At 37.1% G+C, this 22,494-nt stretch overlaps 2 protein-coding genes and 1 pseudogene across 3 annotated transcripts; 1 reads left to right on the forward strand and 2 right to left on the reverse strand.

Moving 5' to 3' along the window:
• The first annotated feature begins 453 nt into the window (after positions 1-453).
• LOC120009663 lies at positions 454-1,938 on the forward strand (annotated as a pseudogene).
• An 879-nt stretch (positions 1,939-2,817) lies between these two features.
• Positions 2,818-4,559, reverse strand: LOC120009664 (peptidyl-prolyl cis-trans isomerase CYP19-3). 2 transcript variants are annotated; one of them, XM_038860330.1, is made up of 2 exons: positions 4,419-4,559; positions 2,818-3,549 (listed from the first exon to the last, which is right to left on the reverse strand). In XM_038860330.1, exon 2 carries the CDS (start codon positions 3,507-3,509, stop codon positions 2,985-2,987), a length of 525 nt encoding a protein of 174 aa, XP_038716258.1. In that variant the 5' UTR covers positions 3,510-3,549; positions 4,419-4,559; the 3' UTR covers positions 2,818-2,984. The 2 variants fall into 2 exon arrangements, with proteins under 2 accessions (XP_038716258.1, XP_038716259.1); XM_038860331.1 differs by having other exon boundaries at positions 2,818-3,552; positions 4,419-4,548.
• A 6,233-nt stretch (positions 4,560-10,792) lies between these two features.
• On the reverse strand, positions 10,793-17,291 carry LOC120008751. Its single transcript, XM_038859126.1, has 5 exons — positions 16,955-17,291; positions 16,206-16,495; positions 16,003-16,092; positions 11,406-11,773; positions 10,793-11,326 (listed from the first exon to the last, which is right to left on the reverse strand). The coding sequence occupies exons 1-5, from the start codon at positions 17,289-17,291 to the stop codon at positions 11,062-11,064; spliced, it is 1,350 nt and encodes a 449-aa protein (XP_038715054.1). The 3' UTR covers positions 10,793-11,061.
• Positions 17,292-22,494: the final 5,203 nt, after the last annotated feature.

The raw sequence follows: 22,494 nt of genomic DNA on the forward strand, positions 1-22,494 counted from the left end.
TGGACTGGGCTTACCTAGCCTGACCCATAATACTATATATGTTTGACAGTACGTTTTTATTGTGTTGAGTTGCACCTCACCTTATAGCACCACATTTTTTTATAACACGTCAAACGCTTTTACAGCATAACTCACCTCACCTCACCACACTCCCAAACGCTGTTGAATTGTCTCACGTAATCAAATTAGGTCAATTATTTTATTTTAGATTAATATACAATATAAACATTAAGTGATTTTATATTAATATTATTAATCATCTAATATAACCGTAATTTATATACGTCAAACGCACCTCACAGCACCGCACCATAATTTTAAAAGTGATGCGCTAAACAGCTTTTGCATTTCAATTCACCTCACAACACCACAATTTTATAACTTACAACACTACATAACACTTTACAGCAGTTGACAACAATCCCAAACAGACACTATCTCTGCTTTGGGAGTTGCAGAGCGGTTCTGTCAGGAAGAGATAAGGCTGAACTGGGTAAGCCTTCCTTCGGTTTGTTCCAATAATTGAAGGAGCCGATGAGCCACCATGTTCTCTCTGCCTGTCAACCACATCAATGGCTTCCTTCCCCTGACTAACCCCTCGAAACACTTCCTTCATCCCATCTCTGCCACTCTCATCCCCTCGTCACCCTCTTCAAACCAAGGGCAGCAGTAGGTGTACCAGCCTTTCAGGCCTCCTCGAGCCCCGGTCCCTCCAAATTCTGCTCCCTCGACACCTCCGAACGCCTCAACATCCTCGCCAACCGCCTTGGCCTCTCGTATGAGTGGGCGCTACTCATTCCCTCGCTACTCCAAGAAGGTTTTACCCCTCCTTCCATTGAAGAAGCTACTGGCATTTCTGGTGTTGTGCAGAACCGCCTAGTCGTCGCCGCCCAAGTCCGAGACACCCTCTTCCAATCAAAGACGGAACCGAAGGTTGTCTCGGCTTTCGACAACGGTGGTACGGAGCTGCTCTATGAAATTAGGCTCCTAAGCACGACACAGCGGGCGGAGGCGGCTCCGTTTGTTGTGGAGAATCGGCTTGATGCCAAAGGCGCTAGAGATCTTGCCCGCGCCATGAAGGATTTTCCTCGCAAGAGGGGGATAAAGCGTGGGAATGCTTCAATTACGCTCTTCCTGGTGACTGCTTATCATTTATGTACTATAGACAGAGTAAAGAGCATAAAAACCCATCAGAACAAAGAACAGCTGCATTACAGCAAGCTCTACAGGTTGCACACTCTGAGAAAGCGAAAGGTGTATTAGTTCAGGAATTGGAAGGCCGTGGAGAAGGAGGTGAGGGAGAGGAAAGGAAAGGTTCCAGTTGCCAGAATGAAACTTGGTGAGGTTGCAGAAGCGAGTGTGGTGGTGGTTTTGCCTGTTTGCAGAGCAGAGGATAGGGAGAGAGGGGTTCTGGAAGCGTCTTGGGAGTGTAGGATTGAGGGGGAGTTTGGCGTGGCTGTGGCAGAGAAAGGGTGGGAGAGATGGGTGGTTTTTCCGGGTTGGGAGCCGATAGTTGGCTTGGGAAGAGGAGGAGTGGTGGTGGCATTTGGGGATGCAAGGGTGTTGCCTTGGAAGGCAAATAGGTGGTATAAGGAGGAGGCTATTTTGGTGGTGGCTGATCGGAGGAGGAAGGAGGTGGAGCACGAAGATAGCTTTTATTTAGTGTCTACCGACACCGACAGCGGTGGTGGTGATGTTGATGGCTTGAAGGTGGAGAGAGGAAGCTTTGAAGGAAAAGGGTGTCCAGGAAAGTTTAGCAACTGTTGTGTTTGTAGTTAGGCAACCAAGGGAAGAGACTGATGATCAATTGAGTAATGAAGATTGGGAATGAAAGCATAGAGGACTAGTGTAGTCATGGCCTCATGGGTTGTGTTTTTTTACAATTTTAATAATGGTATAAACAAGAAGCTCCCTGTTCATATGAGCTTCATTTGAATACGCCTTAAGAGGGTTTTTGTGTTTTTTATTTTTTTGCTGTAAAACGGTGTGAAAAAGTTCTAGTACTCTAGTTTATTATGTGGAGGGAACTGAGATTTTGTTATATTTTGCAGCTTGTCATAACTAGAGCTATTTTTAAGACACATTTCATTGTTTTCCTACATTATTGATATGTGATGCCGCCTAGAGGCACGCACTTGAACCATTGCTTCCACTTAATGGTCAGATCAGGAGTTATTTTTTCCTGCTGAAACTTTTTTCCAAAACAAGATCACATTTCCTTTTCCTTTGGAATAGCCGAGATGCTGGAAGGGCTTCACGTAGAGATGGCATCCTTTCTTCTCACAAGTATTGAATTAGTTAGACAGGTCGTTGAAGATCTCTCGGACAAAGGCCAATGCAACCCTTGGTGAAAATAATGCTGTCTGGATGTGCCTAACCATAGAGGGCAGTGGATATCGATTCTATGGCATTTTGTAGTTACTGCATACACACCCCAAGCTCGGAAAAATTCTCTTTCCACGAACAAACATCCATGCTTCTGCTTTTGTCAAGTGAACTTCTACAAGATTATTGTCAAAAAGAAGTGTCACCGTAATAATCCTTGCCAAAGAAGACATTACTCTGGAATCTGTACAGAGCGAATGAACAAATAAAAAAAAATAAAAACCACCACCAGTAGGATTATCAATCAGACTTTGAATGTGCAAAAATTTGGCTGGAGAAAGAGAGAACAGAAAATATGCCAAAAGAGAAAACCATAGCTTTAAGATCTTCGAATGCGCATCACATCATCAAAACCAATTAATCATACACAACTCAAGTTTCAGTCTCTTGGAATGATCGCGATGGATTCACACAAAGGAGACGAAAAATGTAGATTACCAGTTAAAAATGTCCTGCACGAGTTAAAAATGGAATCATCATAAGTTGTTTTTTTCTTTCAAATAGATGAACATTATCTCAATTACAGAAGAACAACGTTTAGGATTTAGGTCCGTGGCCCCAAAAAGAAAGCTAACAATTTATAGGCGCACTACACATAATCAATTATCAGGTAACTGGCCGCAATCTTCAATTACAACTCTCTGTGAAGTACTTCCACTATCAGAGCCCACTTTCTCCATCTCCTTAACCACTGTGTAACCATCCACCACTTTACCAAATACAACATGTTTACCATCAAGCCATGAGGTCTTCTCAGTGCAAATAAAGAACTGGGATCCATTTGTATTTGGTCCAGCATTAGCCATGGAAAGGATACCAGGTCCTGTGTGCTTCATCTTGAAGTTCTCATCTGCAAACTTCTGACCATAGATTGATTCTCCTCCAGTGCCATTACCCCTTGTGAAATCCCCACCTTGACACATGAAATTGGTTATTATACGGTGAAATGCAGAGCCCTTGTAGTGAAGGGGCTTCCCAGACATCCCAATTCCTTTTTCTCCAGTGCAGAGAGCACGGAAGTTTTCAGCAGTTTTTGGGGTAACATCAGCAAATAATTCCATTACAACTCTACCAGCTTTCATCTTTCCAATCAGAATGTCAAAGAACACCTTGGGATTCGACATTATAGCCAACAAAATTCCAGCTAAAACAGAACCCAAATCCCTGCTAAAATAAAACTCAAACTTCAGTAAATCTGCCCATATTAGAAAAGTCTTTCACATCTTACAAGTATAAAGATTAGAACATACAATGGCCATTTAAATTCTTTGATGGCAAGAGGTTTCACATAGAACATTGAAAAAAGAATCAAAAGATTCATGACATTTATTATCCTTAATACAACATTTCAGAAAGTTAGCATTTGTAAAGCATGACAAATGAAAAGAATGCCACATTTCTGCATCCATGTGTTTGATGTTAATCCATAAAAATGCCAATTAAGCAGACCCATCAATCTAATCATTCACTCACCACGCATCTCAAATAAATTAATTAATAAATAACAACCAAAAGAAAAAGAAAAGAAAACATCCACATTTCAACAAACATACAAGAAATCAAGAAAGAGAAACAGACTTCAACTATCATATAGAATCAAAACACGGAAGCAAAATTCCATTTCAATTCACAATTAAAACAAGAAAAGTATTCAAATGCAGATCTATCAAACGAACAGTACCCAATCTCATTTTTGCAAATGGGCAGTTCACAGATCTGATATCCAAATAAATACAAACAATTTATCAGCGACTACACAGTAACACAAATATCATAGTATACTTGTGAAATAAATAAATAACAGAAGACGTGTATCATCCCTTAAAGTTCCTCAACATCATTTGTAGATTAAGAGTCTATTATTTGAAGGACGATTTTCGATTTTGCACAATTTTTGAGCTCACAGGTTTTGATGAACCACCTGCGAGCCTTCGATCTGTGCTTATATGTTCACAGATAGTGAAACGGCGGCTAAAAGAAAGGAATATTGCAACGATTTAGAGGTTTAAACCAAAAGAAAAGGGAAGGAGTACCTGTCTGAGATAATCGACTTTGAGACACTGTGGATGTTAGCGGTCGAAAGGGATGGATGGATGGATGGAACATTAGGGTTTTAGGCGCCCATATATATAGACCGAGGTGCGATGGGCTTTTAGGGGTTTAGCGCATCGCCAACGAGTCCAACCATACGTCCCGAAAAAGGGGCATATTCTACAAAAATTATTTTAAGAAATTATTATTTAACATAATCCTACCATTCCCATCATTTTAACATAAATTTAATATTTTAATTTTTTTAAAATATGAATGTTGAATCAAATTGTAGATCATTTTAACATAAATCTAATATTTTAATTTTTTTAAAATATTAATGTTGAATCAAATTGTAGATCATTTTAACATAAATCTAATATTTTAATTTTTTTAAAATATTAATGTTGAATAAAATTGTAGAATAGATAAAGAGAGAATGTTGAATAAGTGAATATTGGATTAATTATACTTTACAGTATTGAAAGATAAGAATTGTTACAAATTAGTCACCGAAATAAATTTTATTACAAAGTCGTCATCAAATGTTTCAAAATAAGACAAAACACTCACCCGAGCAAATTTTATACAATTCCAGTCAGGGTACCGGCTTATGTGACATTTAGTCAATAAATTTTGATCAATAAATACTCATGTGGCAATTTGACAGGTGACTTGAAAATTTCATCTATTTTTTTCTGAAAAAAAATGGCATGCCTTCTTCCTCTCTCACATCTATCTCTAACTTTACTTTCTCTCTCTTATCTCTCCATTCTCTCTCTCACCGTAGCTCAAAGAGCACCAACACCGCACTATTCTTCAACAACAAGCCCTTCTTCACATTTCATGATCTAAGAAACGGTATAGAGCCACATACAATCACATTTTGTCCCTACCGAGTGTAATATAGCAAAGCTCACATGAAATATGTCCAAAAATTTGTTTGTGCATATCTAGTTTCAAATGATATATCTTACTCATGTATATGAATTTAGATTGACGTGATTCTTGAAATGAAATATAGTTAAGACATTAAAAAACATTTCATATTCAAAGTGCCTAAACTAATTTTAATTTTTTTCTGGTCAAGTATGTATTGGAAGTTTTTTGCACCTGTGCAGATATGAATCTGTGATATGTAAGCTATCCTTGCTAAATTGAGTCATCATATGTATGAATCTTGATCTGAAAATTGGCATGGATATTATAAATTATATATATTATTTTTTTAAAAAGAAATAAAATTTCATTAAAGAAGATCAAACTCTACATATGGTAGAATCGAGTGAGGACACTCCTCAGACAAATAAACATCATCTAAAGATGAAAATGAAAAAGCCAATCTAGTAAAATGATGAGCCACATAGTTGGCTAATCTCTTGACATGAGAAAAAGAACAACTTTCAAAAAGCCTAGACTGAGTTCGTATATCATGAACAACCACCCCACAGGGATGCAAAGATAGAATCGAGTCCTTTATTGCCAAGATCACCTCCGAAGAATCACTCTCCACCTGAATATTTGTCACCCCAATTGAGAATGCAAACTCCATCCCAAAAAGAATTGCCCTAGCTTCGGCATGGAAGACCCCCAACCCCACTTGTCTTCTTACAAAGCCCAACCCCCAGTACACTTCCATTAGAGTCCCGAATAATCACCCCATATCCGTATGACTAGGCTGATAGCGCCACATCGTTATTAAGCTTGAAACCTCCACGAGGCGTAGGGATCCACATTGCACTGGACAAACCACTAGAAATAATTCTGTTTTGAGGAGCCTGAAGTACCATATGGAACTCCTGCCTTGAAGCTTCAGCCATTTGCACTATTTTCCTAGGCAAGAAACAAACCTCCTCCCATATCACTCTATTCCGATTGAACCATAATGACTAGAAAACCATGACAATGAGAGCTAACCTCTCCTCTTCAAACATGTTGCAAACTCACTGAAAAACCTCTAGAAAAGATCTCCCATAACCACATGATAGATGAGGCAACAAGCCTAACAGAGACAGACACTCACGAGCCAGAGTGTAATCCACCAAAACATGGTCTATAGTCTCGTCTACCATCCCACAAACCATACAGACCGAAACAACATTAACCCCCCTTCGCACAAGACTCACTCGAGTTGGAAGGCTATTCTTACAAGCCCGCCATACTATGTTCTTGATCTTATTATGAGTAGGCAAATCCCGTACAATAGACTAGTTGTTACTTGGGGAGACAGGACTCACCTCTCTATGATCAACGTAAGTGCAAGGCATGAAGCTCACAAAAGCTCACAAGCCAAATGAGGTGTACATCACCTATTTCTTTGTAGGTTCAATTATTTGGAGGTCCATAGATGACAAGAAAACTAAATTGATGCTGCAATGCTACTCATCATCCAAGAATAGATTGTGTGACGTGAAGGAAGAAGGTATTAGCAAAGAGTATGGTTGTCTTAGGCGACAACATGATCCAATGGGGAATATATGCAATAAAAGGACAATGACTCGTGGATTGTTTATGTTGGGTGATAGTTGTTCATTGCCTTGGAAAAGCATGATTAGGGTCATTTATGCTACTCAGTGTAGGTTGGTTGTTATTACTATTCACCTCGTATTTTAGTTATGTGCATTAGTATTTTCGAATTTACATGCTCTCTATCATGCAACCTACCATGCACACTACCTTGCGAGGTATGGACATCCCATGAAATTCCATGTGATTACTAGCTAATGGACCTCGTAGATCAGCCATAATGTAGAAAATCAACATCAGCATCATTTGATCAACTACTATTGAACATCAGCTTCATCACCCTCCTTTTCATCACCCACCTCTTCCTCCCGTGAACAACCCCTAGCCCTAAGATTAATATGAAGATCAAGAATTACTCTCTTTTCTTATTTTTCATCAGAGAAAACAATAAAATGCTCTCATTTATTCTCTCTTTCTATTCCTTTGTCTTTCTCTCCATCTCTCACTCTATCCTTTTTTTTCTCAAATCTTTTTGCCCCAATCTAAAATCCATTTATATTAGAGATTGCCCCTTGTTGGAAATCAAGGAATTATCAAGTAATGTGTCTTTCCCCGTTATTGGTCACTAAAATAATTGCGCTTTTTGGTTCTATCAATCCAGCTTGTAAATTCCTTGTTATGAGCTGGAAACTAGCCTTGATGCATAGGCTACACAAGGAAGCTATGCAACAACTCTCAGATACTTGACGTCATAGAAGCCCTTCCTCAATTTGACAAGAGTATTGCGTATGCTTCCTTCCCTATCTCTTTCCCACGTTAAGTGTGAATTCCAAATATGAAATAGTTTTCCCTTCGTAAATGTGTATTCTCATCTGAGAAGTTAGATCTTGAGTGTGAGAAAGGGTAATATCTTTGGGGGAGGTCTAGTGAGAATTGGATTTGAGGAAGAAGAGATAAAGTGAGAGATGGAGAAGAAGAGAAAGGGGTGGAGAGTGGATAAAGGAGAGAGAGGAGAGAGTGAGATATTTTTGATTGTAATTTGTGCTAAAAAGGAGTTATTTTAATATGATGACTTGGGATATATACTAGAGGAGTCCAGTGTTTTTTTACACTGGACTTCCCCCAATACATTGCCTTATTGGACGATCCACCCAACTCAGGTAAGCTAATAAATGTTGTGTATGAGAGAGAGAAATCGGCCCTAGCAATCTACTTCCAGCCCTACCTGAGAAATGCATTCGTCGAGGCCATTATTCCAAGTGGTCTAATCCATAAAATCATCTAGGGCTATTATGGTAATAGTTATCGTTACCAAACACGAAATACAGTTACCATATTGATCCCTTCGGTAACTCAAAAAACGTTAGCAATACCGTTACCGCTAGAGTAGGTATACCAATGGTTGATATACCGATAGATCGGTAACGATTAATCGATAATTGATAAATTTACCAATTCCTCAACCTGTTAATTTCATTCACAATTTTAATATCAATAAAAAAGGATAAACAATAAAGTTGAATCATAAAACTAAACAGACCCAATTTTAATATCAATAAAAAGTTAAAAACCAATGTTAAAGCCCAAGACTAATACCCAAAGAGAAAAGCCTTTAATCAAAAGCCCAATGTCAGGAGGGCACAAGCCAAGAGAAGTCTAGAATTGTGAAGATCGAAGATCAAAGGCGACGAAGAGAACTTATGTCCAATGAGATGGAGTACTGATAGGAAGGAATCCTCTACAACAGCGATTACGGAACATTGGAAGAGTAATCAACTCCATATAAGCTGGATGACCCAACCCTTCTTTGAAAGTAGTTCTAGAGAGAGTAAATGGAAAAGCCAAGAACCAAGCTAACTGGAGTTAAAGGAGATGCAGAGGCAAAATGGTAAGGGATGTTGTTTAGTTCTCAGATTTGGAATCCATACGAGTGAATGACAGCATAGGAGCGACGGTGAAGGAGACGCAGAGGCGCCAAGGTGAGGGTTGTTGTTTAGTTCTCAGATTTGGAGTCCAGGCGAGTGAATGACTGTAGAGGCACACGGTGATGGGGGAGACGTAGAGGCGCGGAGTCTTAGAGATGAGGGAGAGGAGGAGCGGAGTTGACGAAATCTAGGATAGGCAGCCAAACAGTGAGAGAATGGGAGTGAGGATTGACTGATTGAGTAACAAATAAACCCTAAAAAATCAATGGCCTAGATCTATTTTCTAAGAGATCTGACGGTCATAATTAAACAAGATTAAAAATAAAAATAATATTAATAAATATGTCGATAATTGGTAAATTTTCCGATTTTAAACTTTGATTACCGTTATCTATACCGGTACCGAAGTCAACGATAAATTTATCATACCAAAGTATTGATAACGATATACCAGTATTGCATCATTTTCGGTAACCAATGTGTAGGTAACAGTATACGAATGGATAATTTATCATTACCATAACAACCCTAAAATCATCCATGACTTCATTCCGCTTTCCAAATTAAGTCACTAATAACAGCAAAAAAAAAATCTTATTGGCTATCGGCACATGCATTGTAGCAACCATAGTGGTTGCTCTTCAAAAGTTATCTTTTTTTTTTTTGTGCAATCAAACTGTTTCAAGAGATACATATAAATTACTGCACAGTGGTGTAACTCTTGAAAAAGTTTGGATTTTAACTTTCCCTCCTCTCTCGGGTCAAGATGAGGATATGTTACCCACTTCACATTTAACTATCCAAAATGATATATGTTCATAACTTTTCCATCCATAAACTTACATAAGTTAGGTGGCAAGCCAGATAGGCATATCACATAGATTAAAAAAACAAGCAAACTTTATTAAAAAAGCCACATAGGCATGTCACATGTTTATGTAAATTTATGGATGTTTTATTTTATGAATGTGTAATGCTTCCGTTTAACTATTTGATTAGTTGGGTCCCACTTGTTCAATTAAGTGGTACTCCACATTAGGAGCGTGGTCAAATTTTGGAGCATTCTCCAGTGTTTTTCAAGAATTAGAAATGTCCTCATTGCAAACGTATAGCACTTGATATATCAATAAAGCAAGATTTAAAGCACTTGCCTTTAGAGCATCTACAGTGGACACCCTTCTACCCACACTCCATACACCTCAATTCTTGTGCATCCATTGGTTTATCAAGTGTAACACTCCAATATATCCACAATGAGTACTCTTGTGCTAAGAGCACCTACAATGGTTTTGTTTTGATGACCCATTATCATATAGTTGTTGCCTTGTTGGGTCATGGATCTAATGTTGGCTACAACAATACCATTATCTTGTCCCATTTTTCATGGGCCAAGCAAGGAGGCATGGTCTTTGGTTAGCCCTCTTGTTGGCTTCATCTGGGACCCACTTTCATTTCACACTCACAACTATACAAAAATCAATATTGAACCCCACCTATATTATATCAAAAATCAAGTCAGTAAATTTACACTATTGTATCAATACATTTTGTTGACCCAATCACATCAGCAAAACACATCCCTCAATGTATTTTGTTGACCCCAATAAAATCACACCATTGTGGTTGCTTTTTCAAGGGCAAATGCAATGGTAAAGTATTATTGGGCCAACAAAGATGTTATCTTTTGTTGATGTGGTTGTATTGTAAAATGTGTTTTGCTTATGTGGCTATATTGAGATAAGTGTTTTGCTGATGTGAATGTATTGATATTTGATGTTTTGGTGTAGTTTTGTTGTGGATAATATGGAAGAATGAAATGTTGTTAGCCTCCATGTTGGGTGGGAAGAGAAATCGTATAGAAATTTTTGTTTTGTTGATGTGATTGTATTGGAAGATGTGTTTTGCTGTATTAAAATACCTGTTTGACTTGACTTTTTGTGTAATAGAGGTAGAACCAGGCCAAACATTTTTATTGACCCAGCAAATAACACTCCAAATGTACAATGGGTCCCGCAAAAGAGAGGAACAAAAGCAAAAGAGAAGCAAGTGCCTTTTCTCCTTTTCTTGATCACGACTAGCATCATCTGGTAAACTCATTAAACCCAAGGTATAATGGCTGTTTAAACAATATTAGCCAAAAAGTTCAACTGAATAATCCTTTCAACATTATGCACTTGACAATGAAAACACTTGCGCTCACAGAACAATTCCATTTGTTTTTAGAGTCGGTTCTTACAATCTAAACCACGAGGTATCAACCAAGCCATTGTTGTGCCCGGCGCTCCCCACCACCCCCAACGGCATTTCTAATGCTGATTTTTTCATTAGCATATTTTTGCTGAAGCCGTTCAAATGCATTCACATCGAGTTTCCCAGTAACAGTTTTTCCTTGCTTTCTCCGCATTTGCTGTTCCCGTACAGAAGCCCAAAGTTTTTCAATGGCATCCCGTTGCGGAGAAGTGAACTTCACAACATTATCAAAGGCATGTTTCACCAAGATGTCTATAACTGTTTGGCACCTACAAATGGAAAGTTCAATCTAAAAGTAAAACCAAATAATGAGAAATTTCAGGCTATCCAACTCAAACAAGGTTCTACCATGGAATTTTGTAACGTTGTGCAGCAATCTCTAAACAGGTAATCAATGATTCTCTCTGTGACTTTAGGAATCTCTTATTCTCTTCCTCCTCCTCATCCCTCGTCTTGGCTGATGTGTCTTTGTTTTCCTTGGCTCTCATATTTTTCTTCATGGCACTAGGAATTAAAGCGTCAAGCCCAAATGGATCAGATTCATCCCTGTTATTTTGTTCAGCCAGAGTGACCAAAGATCTGTCATCCTTTTGGCCAACTCCGTCTGTTATCCCTGTCTCATCTTTTAGGGTCATATCTTCTTCAATGTCGTCATCATCAGTTACAGTTGGAAGATTGGATATGACATCTTTAATTCTAACAGCTGCTTTTGAGAACTGCGCACAAAACCAAAGCATGATATGAAAAAATCCAGACAATTAGGCCAATAAGAAATACTTATGGAAAGATATATTTGCAAGTTCAACATCATCAATAGAAACGAACTTCAACAAACGCTATTATAAAAGTAAATAGAAACCATTAAAGGGACTTGCTTAATAGAAAGATGGGAGGTCTATTGCTTAATATTAGCATGTTTTCAAAGGCATGTGGAATGAAGTGTCACTAACACCCACTGACTGATAATATGGAGAAGCCAAAACTAAAAACAGAGATCTTTCCCCCAAGTTCTCAGGGTGGGTTGCAACAATCTTAAAACTGATTAGGAGCCAGAAAATAGCAAGTGGTGGAGGGGCAAACCTACCTTAAGTTACGTCAAATCTAGAATTATGCAACTCCTTCCCTCAATCCCCCTCTTCCAATATCATCTCTCTCTTTTCAAACACAACCGTTTGATAAGACGAAAGCTTTTACCAATGAAATCAACCTTAAAAGATGAAATTATATTTCCCATTTTGAGGGCAAAATATGAGCGACAAAGTAAAGTATTTTTTCTTTTCTTTTCCGGCCATGCTCATTGTGCAAAATTTTTCACAAGTCAAGAGTGCTTCTTAAAGAGACAAAAAGCTCAAATTCATTATTCATACACTATTTGATGAAAAGAACAGCTTGAGCGTCTTTGCCAATGTCACAACAATGATGGAAACTAACAGCTACATCCACAACATTCTCATCATAGCTAGAGCGAGTCTCTTCTCTAAGTGCTGCAAAATTACACCCAAGAAGCAAAACATTTAGAATTCAACTACTTCATAATTATACAGAATTATGTTTGTGATTTAGTATCAGAAAATGATTTCTTTTCTTTATCTATCAAGGTGTCCAAAAAGTCCCCTCTCTTGCAGCTCAGAGTGTGGATCACAACAAAGATTAGGCATCAGATGTGGAAAATAAGGCAAGGTCACAATTTCAGAAGAGTTGTAGAAGTGATGTCTCTAAATTCTTTACGGAAGATATACGTATTACTAGCCATGAGAAAACATTTCAAATAATTCTAACAGAAAAAACATTACCATGGCTAGTGGTAGAAATGCAACATAAAATCAATGATGCACAAAACCAAAACCAAATGCTTTTGTTACAACTTTGTAGACCAGTCTAAATCACTACTCATCAAAAGGATCCGATGGAATTCATTTGTCATAGTTGTGATGTGAGGCCCTAGGTGTTGATATTTACAAAGGATATAAGAGCAATTCAAGAGTAGAAACTCATATTGGGAGTCTTCATCAACAATTGGACTAGAACCCTCTCTTTTGAAGTCTAAGCTTATGTAACATTGATAGATGTTCTGTTTCAAATTTATTTGATCTTTCTAAGACTGTTCTCATATAAAGCAAGCCACCCTTTTCGTGCCCTTTAATGCAATTCTCTTTTTCACCTAAAATCCATCACTGCTCAGAAATTTTAAATGAAAAATTGTATCCCTATAGTTATTATAGGTAGCATCACTAGACTCGAAAGAAATTTCCCTAAGCAAGCTCAAATAGATTTGTGCAGAGAGAGAAGTTTAAATCATACAGGCTACAACAGATTGATTCGTTTCTTCCTATCCCACATTTTTTCTTAAATCCTATTCCAATGATCCCTTTTCTTTTCTAATGTAAAAGACTCTTTATTCAGGGCCATCAAATAGGTGAATGTATTAAACAATGCATTAAACCCTAGCCCCTAAATATTCTTCCAAAACTAGGTATTAAAATATACATGAGGCGGCATCTCCCTGTAAATCATAAGAAAATAAAGCATATCCTCATTACTAATTTTTAGCTTTTATATCATGTCATCACAACAGCATTCAAGAGTTACAAGCATTTCTAAGCACCTTTGGATGGAATAGTGGTTGGTCAAGTCCATGAATGTACTCTCTTAGTAATGCTTAGTTGCCGAATTAAATGGAAAAAACACACCCAAAAACAATTGCTAATAATCAGCAATACATTTTCAAAAGGATTTTCATCCAGCTTAGCCTTATATAATCAACAGATTAAGAGTTTTCCTAAAAAAGTACTCGATGTCCAACCTGTACTAGCACATCATCACCATGACATTCAAGATATACAAGCATTTCTTGGCAATTGAGAATGCAACGGTAGTTTTTCAAAGCCATGAATGTATCATCTTACTAATGATTAGTTGTTTGAGTTCGAAAATGGAAAAATAAACAAAAATAACTTTTAACAATCAACAGTAGATTTTCAATAGTATTTTTGGTACATATTTACCTTATATAATCAACAATTTAAGAGTTTTCAAAAATAATCACCGTCCAGACTCTATTTTGACCATTTATAAACTAAAATTCTGTTTCCACATATAACAATTGGTCATATGATCTGTTGTTTGGGAAGAGTGAGTTGAGATGAGAGAGAGAGAGAGAGAGAGAGAGAGTTTAGAGGGGAGAAACTCTTATCCTTTCGATTGAGAGAGCCTATAATTTATATCACTCTAGGTCAACTGAACATAATAACATAATAAGCTAACAGGGGCTCAAGTCCGATACCATGTTAAGATTAGTTAGTAGTTACTTTGCCATTCAACTCACTAAGTTAACTTGTTGGGTTGGAGCGTTTCACATCATTTGTACCATATTCTAATTTCTAACACTATCCCTCATGTGAGGGCTGGGCAATCCGACGGCCCAACAAGTGCACAACAAATGAGTAAGCTAAGGTTTGAACCTAAGACCTACTGCTCCGATACCATGTTGTTTGAGAAGAAAAAGAAGAAGTTGAGATGAAAGAAAAGAGTTTAGAGAGGAGAAACTCTTATCCCCTCAATTGAGAGAGCCTATTATTTATATGTTTTTACTAGGTCAACTGAACATAATATAATAAGCTAACATGGGTCCAAGCCCGATAGCCCACACACTAACATGATCCAATGCATTACTTTATCAAAAGATATAAGACACTAAAATCCAAATCTTCAATGCTTAGTCTAATGCCCCATGTGTAACTCCATCTAAATTCAGAAGGCAGTAGGCTAAGTTGCAAGTAAAATCCTCAATGGATATACTAATACTTTTTATTTGAAAATGTTTGAATAATTCCACAATGAAGTAAAAAGTTTTCCAAAAATCAGAATGCACAAAATTCTTGATTTGCAGGCCTTACATAAAATCACAACAAGATACCGGACTACAAACTATCTATTTCTTTCTTCATTTGCATTAACAGAAATGCAGTATTCACTTGCACAAACCATCAATGATTATCACATTGAGACTAATGTATATCACATTTCCATATGATTACTCCATTTCTGCAAGTTATCAAAAGGTTTAGATGACATAACTGAAATACTCAGGAAACCATTACATATAAAATATAATAATATGCTAAGATGAAAGTTTCGAATGTCATCTTATTAGGATCTGGAAACCAACCCACCTTTATACCATTCAAATGATACATAATTATTAGAAGTTCAGATATTTGATGGTGAATAGTTCACACATGCAACGAGTTATCAAGATACTTCACCAGTTGACTGAATTTGATTTTAGTTCCCTACCGCAGGGTACATATTACCATGAGCCATCAGACTATATATTACCATGAGCCATCAAAAGATGATTTGGGACCCCTATATCTATGACATATAAAAAGTTAAAAGCTAAAGAATTTTGGGTAGCTGATTCTAAAGACAAGCACAAACAATGCTGAGTCTTCTAGCCACAAAACCAAGGAATGAATTTACCAAGTCCTTGATAATTGACAGTGAATAAATCAGGTAGGTAACAATTTAGCAGGATCAGTTAAATGAGCGAATATAATTGTAAATTCCTAAATACATGCCCCGTATTACAACGAAAAATGGAGATACCAATCATTGGTCCTAATAAGCCGGGCCTGAAGGGATACAAGACAGGATATTGCCATATCTTGGGGAAAGCAATTGATGAATCAACCAGACTTGGAAATTTCATATGATTACCAATACAGACCTTGCACTTAATTGACAGGAACAATACTATCTAGACACTAGTGCACCAAGAAAAAAAAAAATCCTGAAAGTTGTCAAAGTATGCATGAAGAATAACAATTGTCACACGACAAATATGAAAAAGAAAAAAGAAAAAAAAAAACAAAGAAGAAGCATTTAACAACAATTTACATATCTAATCACAAAAATAGTTAAATATTTAAATTAAAGTGCATACCACAAAGCTGTCATCCGTGAGTAAATCATTTGCAACAACAGCCCTAATTGTCCATGTAGAGAAAAAATTCCTCTGCCTAATATCAAAACACTGGCAAAAGAACAGATATGGTAAGAAAAAATGGCTTAGCTTATTCTTTTAACTCCATAATATATATCTATATATAAATATTATATACGCGTTAGAAGAATTCATAATCATACTTCAACTGCATCTTGTGCGGCTGAGAATAATGCATGATAATCAGCTCGCACTGAAGGATCTGTGCAAGATGTGGGCGATGACATTGCAGCCTCTAGCAAGGCAAAGAAGTGATCACTACTTCCAGGCTTCACGCTTCTTGCCTGAATCAATTGTATGGCGAGCTTTGAAGCCTTACGAAATTTTGGGGGGCTCTTAATATGCGATGCTATCTTTTGCATGGCCTCTATAACTTGAGCTTCAGAAGCATCGGTTGTTGTTTTAAACCTCAATGACTTTTTTGGCGCTGAAGCTGAGAATAGCATACAAAAATTAGCTTCTCTTAAGATATTACTCTGACACTCACAAAAAGTACTAGAAGTTTTTCAGGTACTTATGCTTCTGTACTTCTCATAAACCCAACTTTGAGACCTATGCTTCTGATAGGTTTGAAAATTATGAGACCAGACCAGAACATCTCAAATGGTTATCCTTCACATATTTGGACGAAATCCCTCATTTGAAGGCCTAACAACTACATACTTGGATTCTTGTGTAATTGGCGCACTTTTCTCAGTAATCAAATTGACACTTTAGAAGAAAAAATTAGAAGCAAACCCTCCGAGCACAATAATCACAAAAGTTGATGAACCATAATTAGATTTTCGAAATTAAGATTGATTGGACAGGCAAGCACCAACAGTGCGTCAAATTAATGACGCAAGAATCATAGTTAAAAACACAGAGAAAGAAATAAGAAGCTGAAATATACCTTCAGGGTTGGAACCGGCGGGATTAGGTCGCTTGAGTGCGCTTTTGAGGACTGGAATTGGAGATGGTTCCTTGTTGTTAGTTAAGGGTTCCGAGTGCCCCTTCAGTTCCAATTGATCTTGCCCCTTCTCTCGTTGATGAGAAGGAGGTGGAAGTCCTTCAAAGATATCTTCTTCCATGAGTGCTCTTGCCCTTTCTCTGTACCACACCTCTCGCTTTTTCGGTCTCGACCGATTTAATGGGAGCTGGTAGAACTCGTGGTTGGAACCCTTTTCCTGCTGTTTTACATGACTTGAAAACACAATGGTAAAAACACGGGGTGTTTGGTTTAATACCATTTTCCATTTTATTTTTCAAAAAATAAACCCTCATTTTTTTCGAAAATTTTAAACGTCCCTACACTAAACGTCCATAAGTATATATAATTATATAGAGTTGTCACATAGACAAATACTTGTTTAACAAATTACATTATATCCATATAGGTAGTGGACAACTTCATAGATATGTGTGCCACTTTTTTGCATATAGAGGAAGTTCTCTCTCATTTGTTTTCATCATCTTAAACTTCATCTAAGCTTTTTCTCTTAAGCTACGAAACTAGATCGATCGGAGCAAGCATAAACTTTGTTTACACGAGCAGACCATTTGTGGAGTTTAGTCAAACATTTGAGTATGAACCACCCATTTTTGAAGCTTCTCCTTTTACCCGTTGTCGCAACCGGGGTCACGACGCAGTCCGACGTTTGAAAGGATGAAAAATGTTTAGAGTCGCCACCAATTGATTTAAGGTGCAATTGGACACCGTAAAAAACCTGCGAACCAGAGAAAAGGGTACAGGGATCGATTGAGTGTGGGGAAGGTGTTAGGCACCCCACAACTCCCGTTTGAAAACGGTTACCCGGATTAATCTAATGGCTATCTTATGGAAACTTGCTCTTTGCAAGATATAATTATTTTGAGAAAAAGGTTGGTATGAAAAATACTATCAACTCATGATAGCTTTGGAAAAAGGGTTTGAAATAACACTTATCAACTTATGATAGTGTTTGAAAAAAGGTTTGGAATATTACTATCAACTTATGATAGTTTTTATTTGGGAATACACTGCCAACTTTTGGTAGATTTAATTTTAAACATCAATTTATGGTATAAATGATAAAATGCCCTACCAACTTTTGGTAAGTTTGATTTTAAATACCAACTTATGGTATAAATGATTATATGTACTACCAACTTTTGGTAGGTTTAATTTTCAATACCAACTTATGGTATAAATGATTTTATGGAAACTTGCTCTTTACAAAGTGTAATTGTTAAAGTTTGAATTATTACTTTCAACACACTTATCAACTTATGATAGTGTTTGAAAAAAAGCTTGGAATATTACTATCAATTTATGATGGTTTTTATTTGGAAATAGGTTTGAAATAACACTATCAACTTATGATAGTTTTGGGAAAAGATTTGTAAGAATACTATCAACTTATGATAGCATTAAAAAAAAATTGTAATTTTACTAAAAACTTATGATAGTTTTTATTTGGAGACACACTACCAACTTTTGATAGATTTAGTTTTAAACACCAACTTATGGTGTTAATGATAAAATACCCTACCAACTTTTGGTAGGTTTAATTTTGAACACCAACTTATGATGTAAATGATAAAATGCCCTACCAACTTTTGGTAGGTTTAATTTTGAACACCAACTTATGGTATAAATGATTATTTGGAAAAAATGTCATTTGCCAATTTAATCCATTATTGCCAACTTATGGCAAATTCATAAATGAAATCAAATATGGTCCATAATCCAGATAAATGAAATCAACTTATGATTTCCTTAATTGAAATGACAACATATCAAAGAATCAAGATTTGCACAAAACAGATTTTCAAACCACACACTGCGCACAGATTTTTCAACTCTGATTTCACCTATCAAATGAGGTCGAAATGCAACGAAATTTTATATACAATGTCACAACACCTCAATAAACACTATATCAAAATTTCAGAGCAAAATTCAAAGTTTAAAGCAGTCTGCTAATCTCGGACAGATTAGGGTCTTGAAAATCCTGCAGTTTGAAGTCCTTGATTGTAGAGGCTCGCATTGGAGAAGATTGTTGTAGCAAAAAAAAAATAACAGGAAAGCTTGATGATTGATGAACTTGATGGCAAGAAGTTTCTCCCCTTTTCTTTCTCTCTTTTTCTTTTTCTCCCCCCTAGCTCTCTATTTTTGCTCTCTTCCCTTAGCTCTCTCCCCTAGCTCTCTATCTTGCTCTCCTCCCTTAGCTCTCTCCCCTAGCTCTCTATCTTGCTCTCCTCCTTTAGCTCTCTATCTTGCTCTTCTCCTTTAGCTCTCTATCTTGCTCTTCTCCTTTAGCTCTCTCCCTTAGCTCTCTATTTATAGGAAATTAGGAGCTACCCATCCATTGAATGACCAACCATGACAACCTAAGTGGAGTCACCACCATTGAATAACCAATTTGCACTAAGTAAGTGGATTCACCACCATTGAATGTAAATGGAGTCACCACCATTGAATTTGCACTAAAATGATGGATTCACCACCATTGAATGTAAATGGAGTCACCACCATTGAATGTAAATGGAGTCACCACCATTGAATTTAAGTGGAGTTGCACATCAATTTGCACTAAAATGATGGTGATGCATGGAATGATGTCAAGAGAGATATACATATATGTGTATATATGTATAGGTGGAAATAGTAATGGGTTTGACAAATCATGTGGTGGGCTTTCAAATGATAATCAAGACATTGGTCAAGATGGTAGTGGACACAAGCAAATTAGCTCTTCATGAAATGGGCCAACAAATGTTGAACATAGGTTGGTATGAATTGGGCTAAGATATGAGTATTTGTGGGCTTAAGAATCCAAGAAAGAGAATATTTATGGGCTTATAGGTACAACAAATGTGTTTTTTTGCATTTTTGTGTTTTTTCTCATTTTTGTATTTTTTTGTATTTTAGCCGGACGAAAATCGGGTACTACAGCTGCCCCCCTTTGTATGTCTTTTATGAAATAAAAGGCAAACAAAGGTATAGTCAACCGAGTTTCGTACGAGAATTGAAATGCACGAGATCACTATGGCCATTCCCGGCTTGGCCAAATATTTGTGCAAGAAAATAAAGGGGCACGGGATCACAAGGCCATTCCCGGCTTGGCCAAATATTTGTGCAAGAAAATAAAAGGGCACGGGATCACAAGGCCATTCCCGGCTTGGCCAAATATTGGTGCAGGAAAATAAAGGGGCACGGGATCACAAGGCCATTCCCGGCTTGGCCAAATATTGGTGCAGGAAAATAAAGGGGCACGGGATCACAAGGCCATTCCCGGCTTGGCCAAATATTGGTGCAGGAAAATAAAGGGGCACGGGATCACAAGGCCATTCCCGGCTTGGCCAAATATTTGTGCAAGAGAATAAAGGGGCACGGGATCACAAGGCCATTCCCGGCTTGGCCAATGTTTTTTTTTTAATCTTTGACTTTTTTTTTTTTTTGGTGAAAAGGTGCTCGGGATCACTGTAGCCATTCCCGGCTTGGCTGAAAATTTTTGATTTTTGATTTTTTTTTATTGTGAAAAAGGTGCTCGGGATCATTGTAACCATTCCCGACTTGGCTGGAAAAGATTTTTTTGATTTTTTGAGAAAAAGGTGCTCGGGATCATTGTAGCCATTCCCGAATTGGCTGGAAAAGATTTTTTGATTTTTTTGATTTTTTGATTTTTTTTTTGAGAAAAAGATGCTTGGGATCATTATAGTCATTCCCGGCTTGCCTGGAAAACTTTTATTTATGCAATGATGATGCATGCACTGACCTATTTTGCTCAATTATGAATGTCTCATGAATGAATGAATGCATGTTTTCTCAAGGCTTTGCCATCCTCCAACAAGCGCACAATTACGAATTGCTAAACCAAATTTGTTTCTCTGTTAGGGTTGACCTTCTGACTCACTGAGCTTTCAATGTATCTTCTCTAATCTGATTAGTGAAGGCCTTTTTCCATTCTGGATTCTAGCTCTTGGGCTATCTCTTTTCCTTCTCCAATGTGCATTCCCATAATCAATTGATTTTCCCTGAAATTTACATGTTCGTACGCATCTGAGTTCAAAGCTACCCATTTATCTGAATTTCTTTATTCAATTAAATTTTTTTTTTTTTTGCACGGCTTAGGAATGTGAGCTTCTCTTTCCTGCTAACACCTGCTTCAGCTTCAGGCTTTTCACTCAGATCCTTTCCAGCTTAGGATGCCAAAATCCATCAACTTCCTATCAAAAGTATTGTCCTGATGCACTCATTATATTTCCTGTCAAAACTTTGTCAGTGATAAATTCAAAAGTACAGCCATGCTTGTCAATTATTGAAAGCAAATGATAAATTTTTGGAGTATGAAATGAGAATTGAATTGGGATGTGGAAAAGGAGACAACAAGCAACAAAATTGAAGAAATGAATTTCCTCACAATTTGTTTCTTGGAGTATCAAATGAGAATTGAAAAGAGATATGTAAAAGGAGACTACAAACCACAAAATTGAAGAAATGAATTTCCTCACAATTTTTATTGAAAAGGATGGGTGGTAATAAAATATTTTAGAATGAAATATGTACAAGAAATTAGGGAGGTCAAAGGCAAGAAGGACAAACCGAACTTATTCAAGATGAAATATGTGATAATTCAAAGATTGCACCAAAATTGCCCCAATTTTGGTGTGCACCCAATTAACAATAATCAAAACTGACTTGTATGAGGCTATCTCTGAACCTTCCATTTCTGCCAACAAACTTCTTCTTCTATGTAACAGACTAACACCTTAGCAAGGTAAAATATCTGATGGTATCAAGAGCACCCCAAAATCTACCCCAGTTTTGGGTGCATGTCCAATTAACTGATCTCCAACCCTTCAATTACGAAATTAATTTTGCACTCCCACCTATGTCAATGTGAGACAAGTTAACAGTCAACTCAGGCAATACTCATCAATTCAACAGATTCGTGATCCAACCATCTTGCAGCCCAAACTAAAATGCCCGTAAGGGTTTTTTTCACTTTAGCAGAATTCTTCTTTTTTTTCTTTTTTTTTTCCCTATTTTTGCCTAGAGCGCCCTTGCGGGTTTTCACTCTAGCGGGAATATTTTTTTTATTTTTTTTCTACCAATAAAAGTTAACAACTTCCTTGAAATTGTCCCGAATGTGCATTTTGAGGGGTTCAACTTCAACTAGCGTCTTCTCAACCTCTTGAACAAACTTTTCCAAGTTAATCATGTGATCTTCATCCTCACTTGGCTTGGCAATTATGTTATCCCCATGCACTTCAATCTCTTTATGCATCATATCATGAAACAGAATGACCTTGGTTTGCTGATAAGTATCTCCTGCATTTTTAGACCAAATGGCATGACTTCATAGCAAAAGGTATCACATAAAGTGATGAAAGTAATTTCCTCTTTATCTTCTAGTGCCATCGTGATCTGATTACAATCATCCTTCTTCAGTACTGGTGCAATATTTC

Source organism: Tripterygium wilfordii, chromosome 11, assembly GCF_013401445.1.
Source record: "Tripterygium wilfordii isolate XIE 37 chromosome 11, ASM1340144v1, whole genome shotgun sequence".
Classification (NCBI taxonomy): Eukaryota; Viridiplantae; Streptophyta; class Magnoliopsida; order Celastrales; family Celastraceae; genus Tripterygium; species Tripterygium wilfordii.

Excerpts from the sequence above, each read along its gene's own strand:
- LOC120009664 (XM_038860330.1), bottom strand. The coding sequence starts at position 3,509 with ATGTCGAATCCCAAGGTGTTCTTTGACATTCTGATTGGAAAGATGAAA.
- LOC120008751 (XM_038859126.1), bottom strand. The coding sequence starts at position 17,291 with ATGGTATTAAACCAAACACCCCGTGTTTTTACCATTGTGTTTTCAAGT. Across the intron at positions 16,496-16,954 it reads CGCCGGTTCCAACCCTGAAG|CTTCAGCGCCAAAAAAGTCA; the intron begins GTATATTTCAGC and ends TGCTATTCTCAG. Across the intron at positions 11,327-11,405 it reads CAACGTTACAAAATTCCATG|GTGCCAAACAGTTATAGACA; the intron begins GTAGAACCTTGT and ends TTCCATTTGTAG.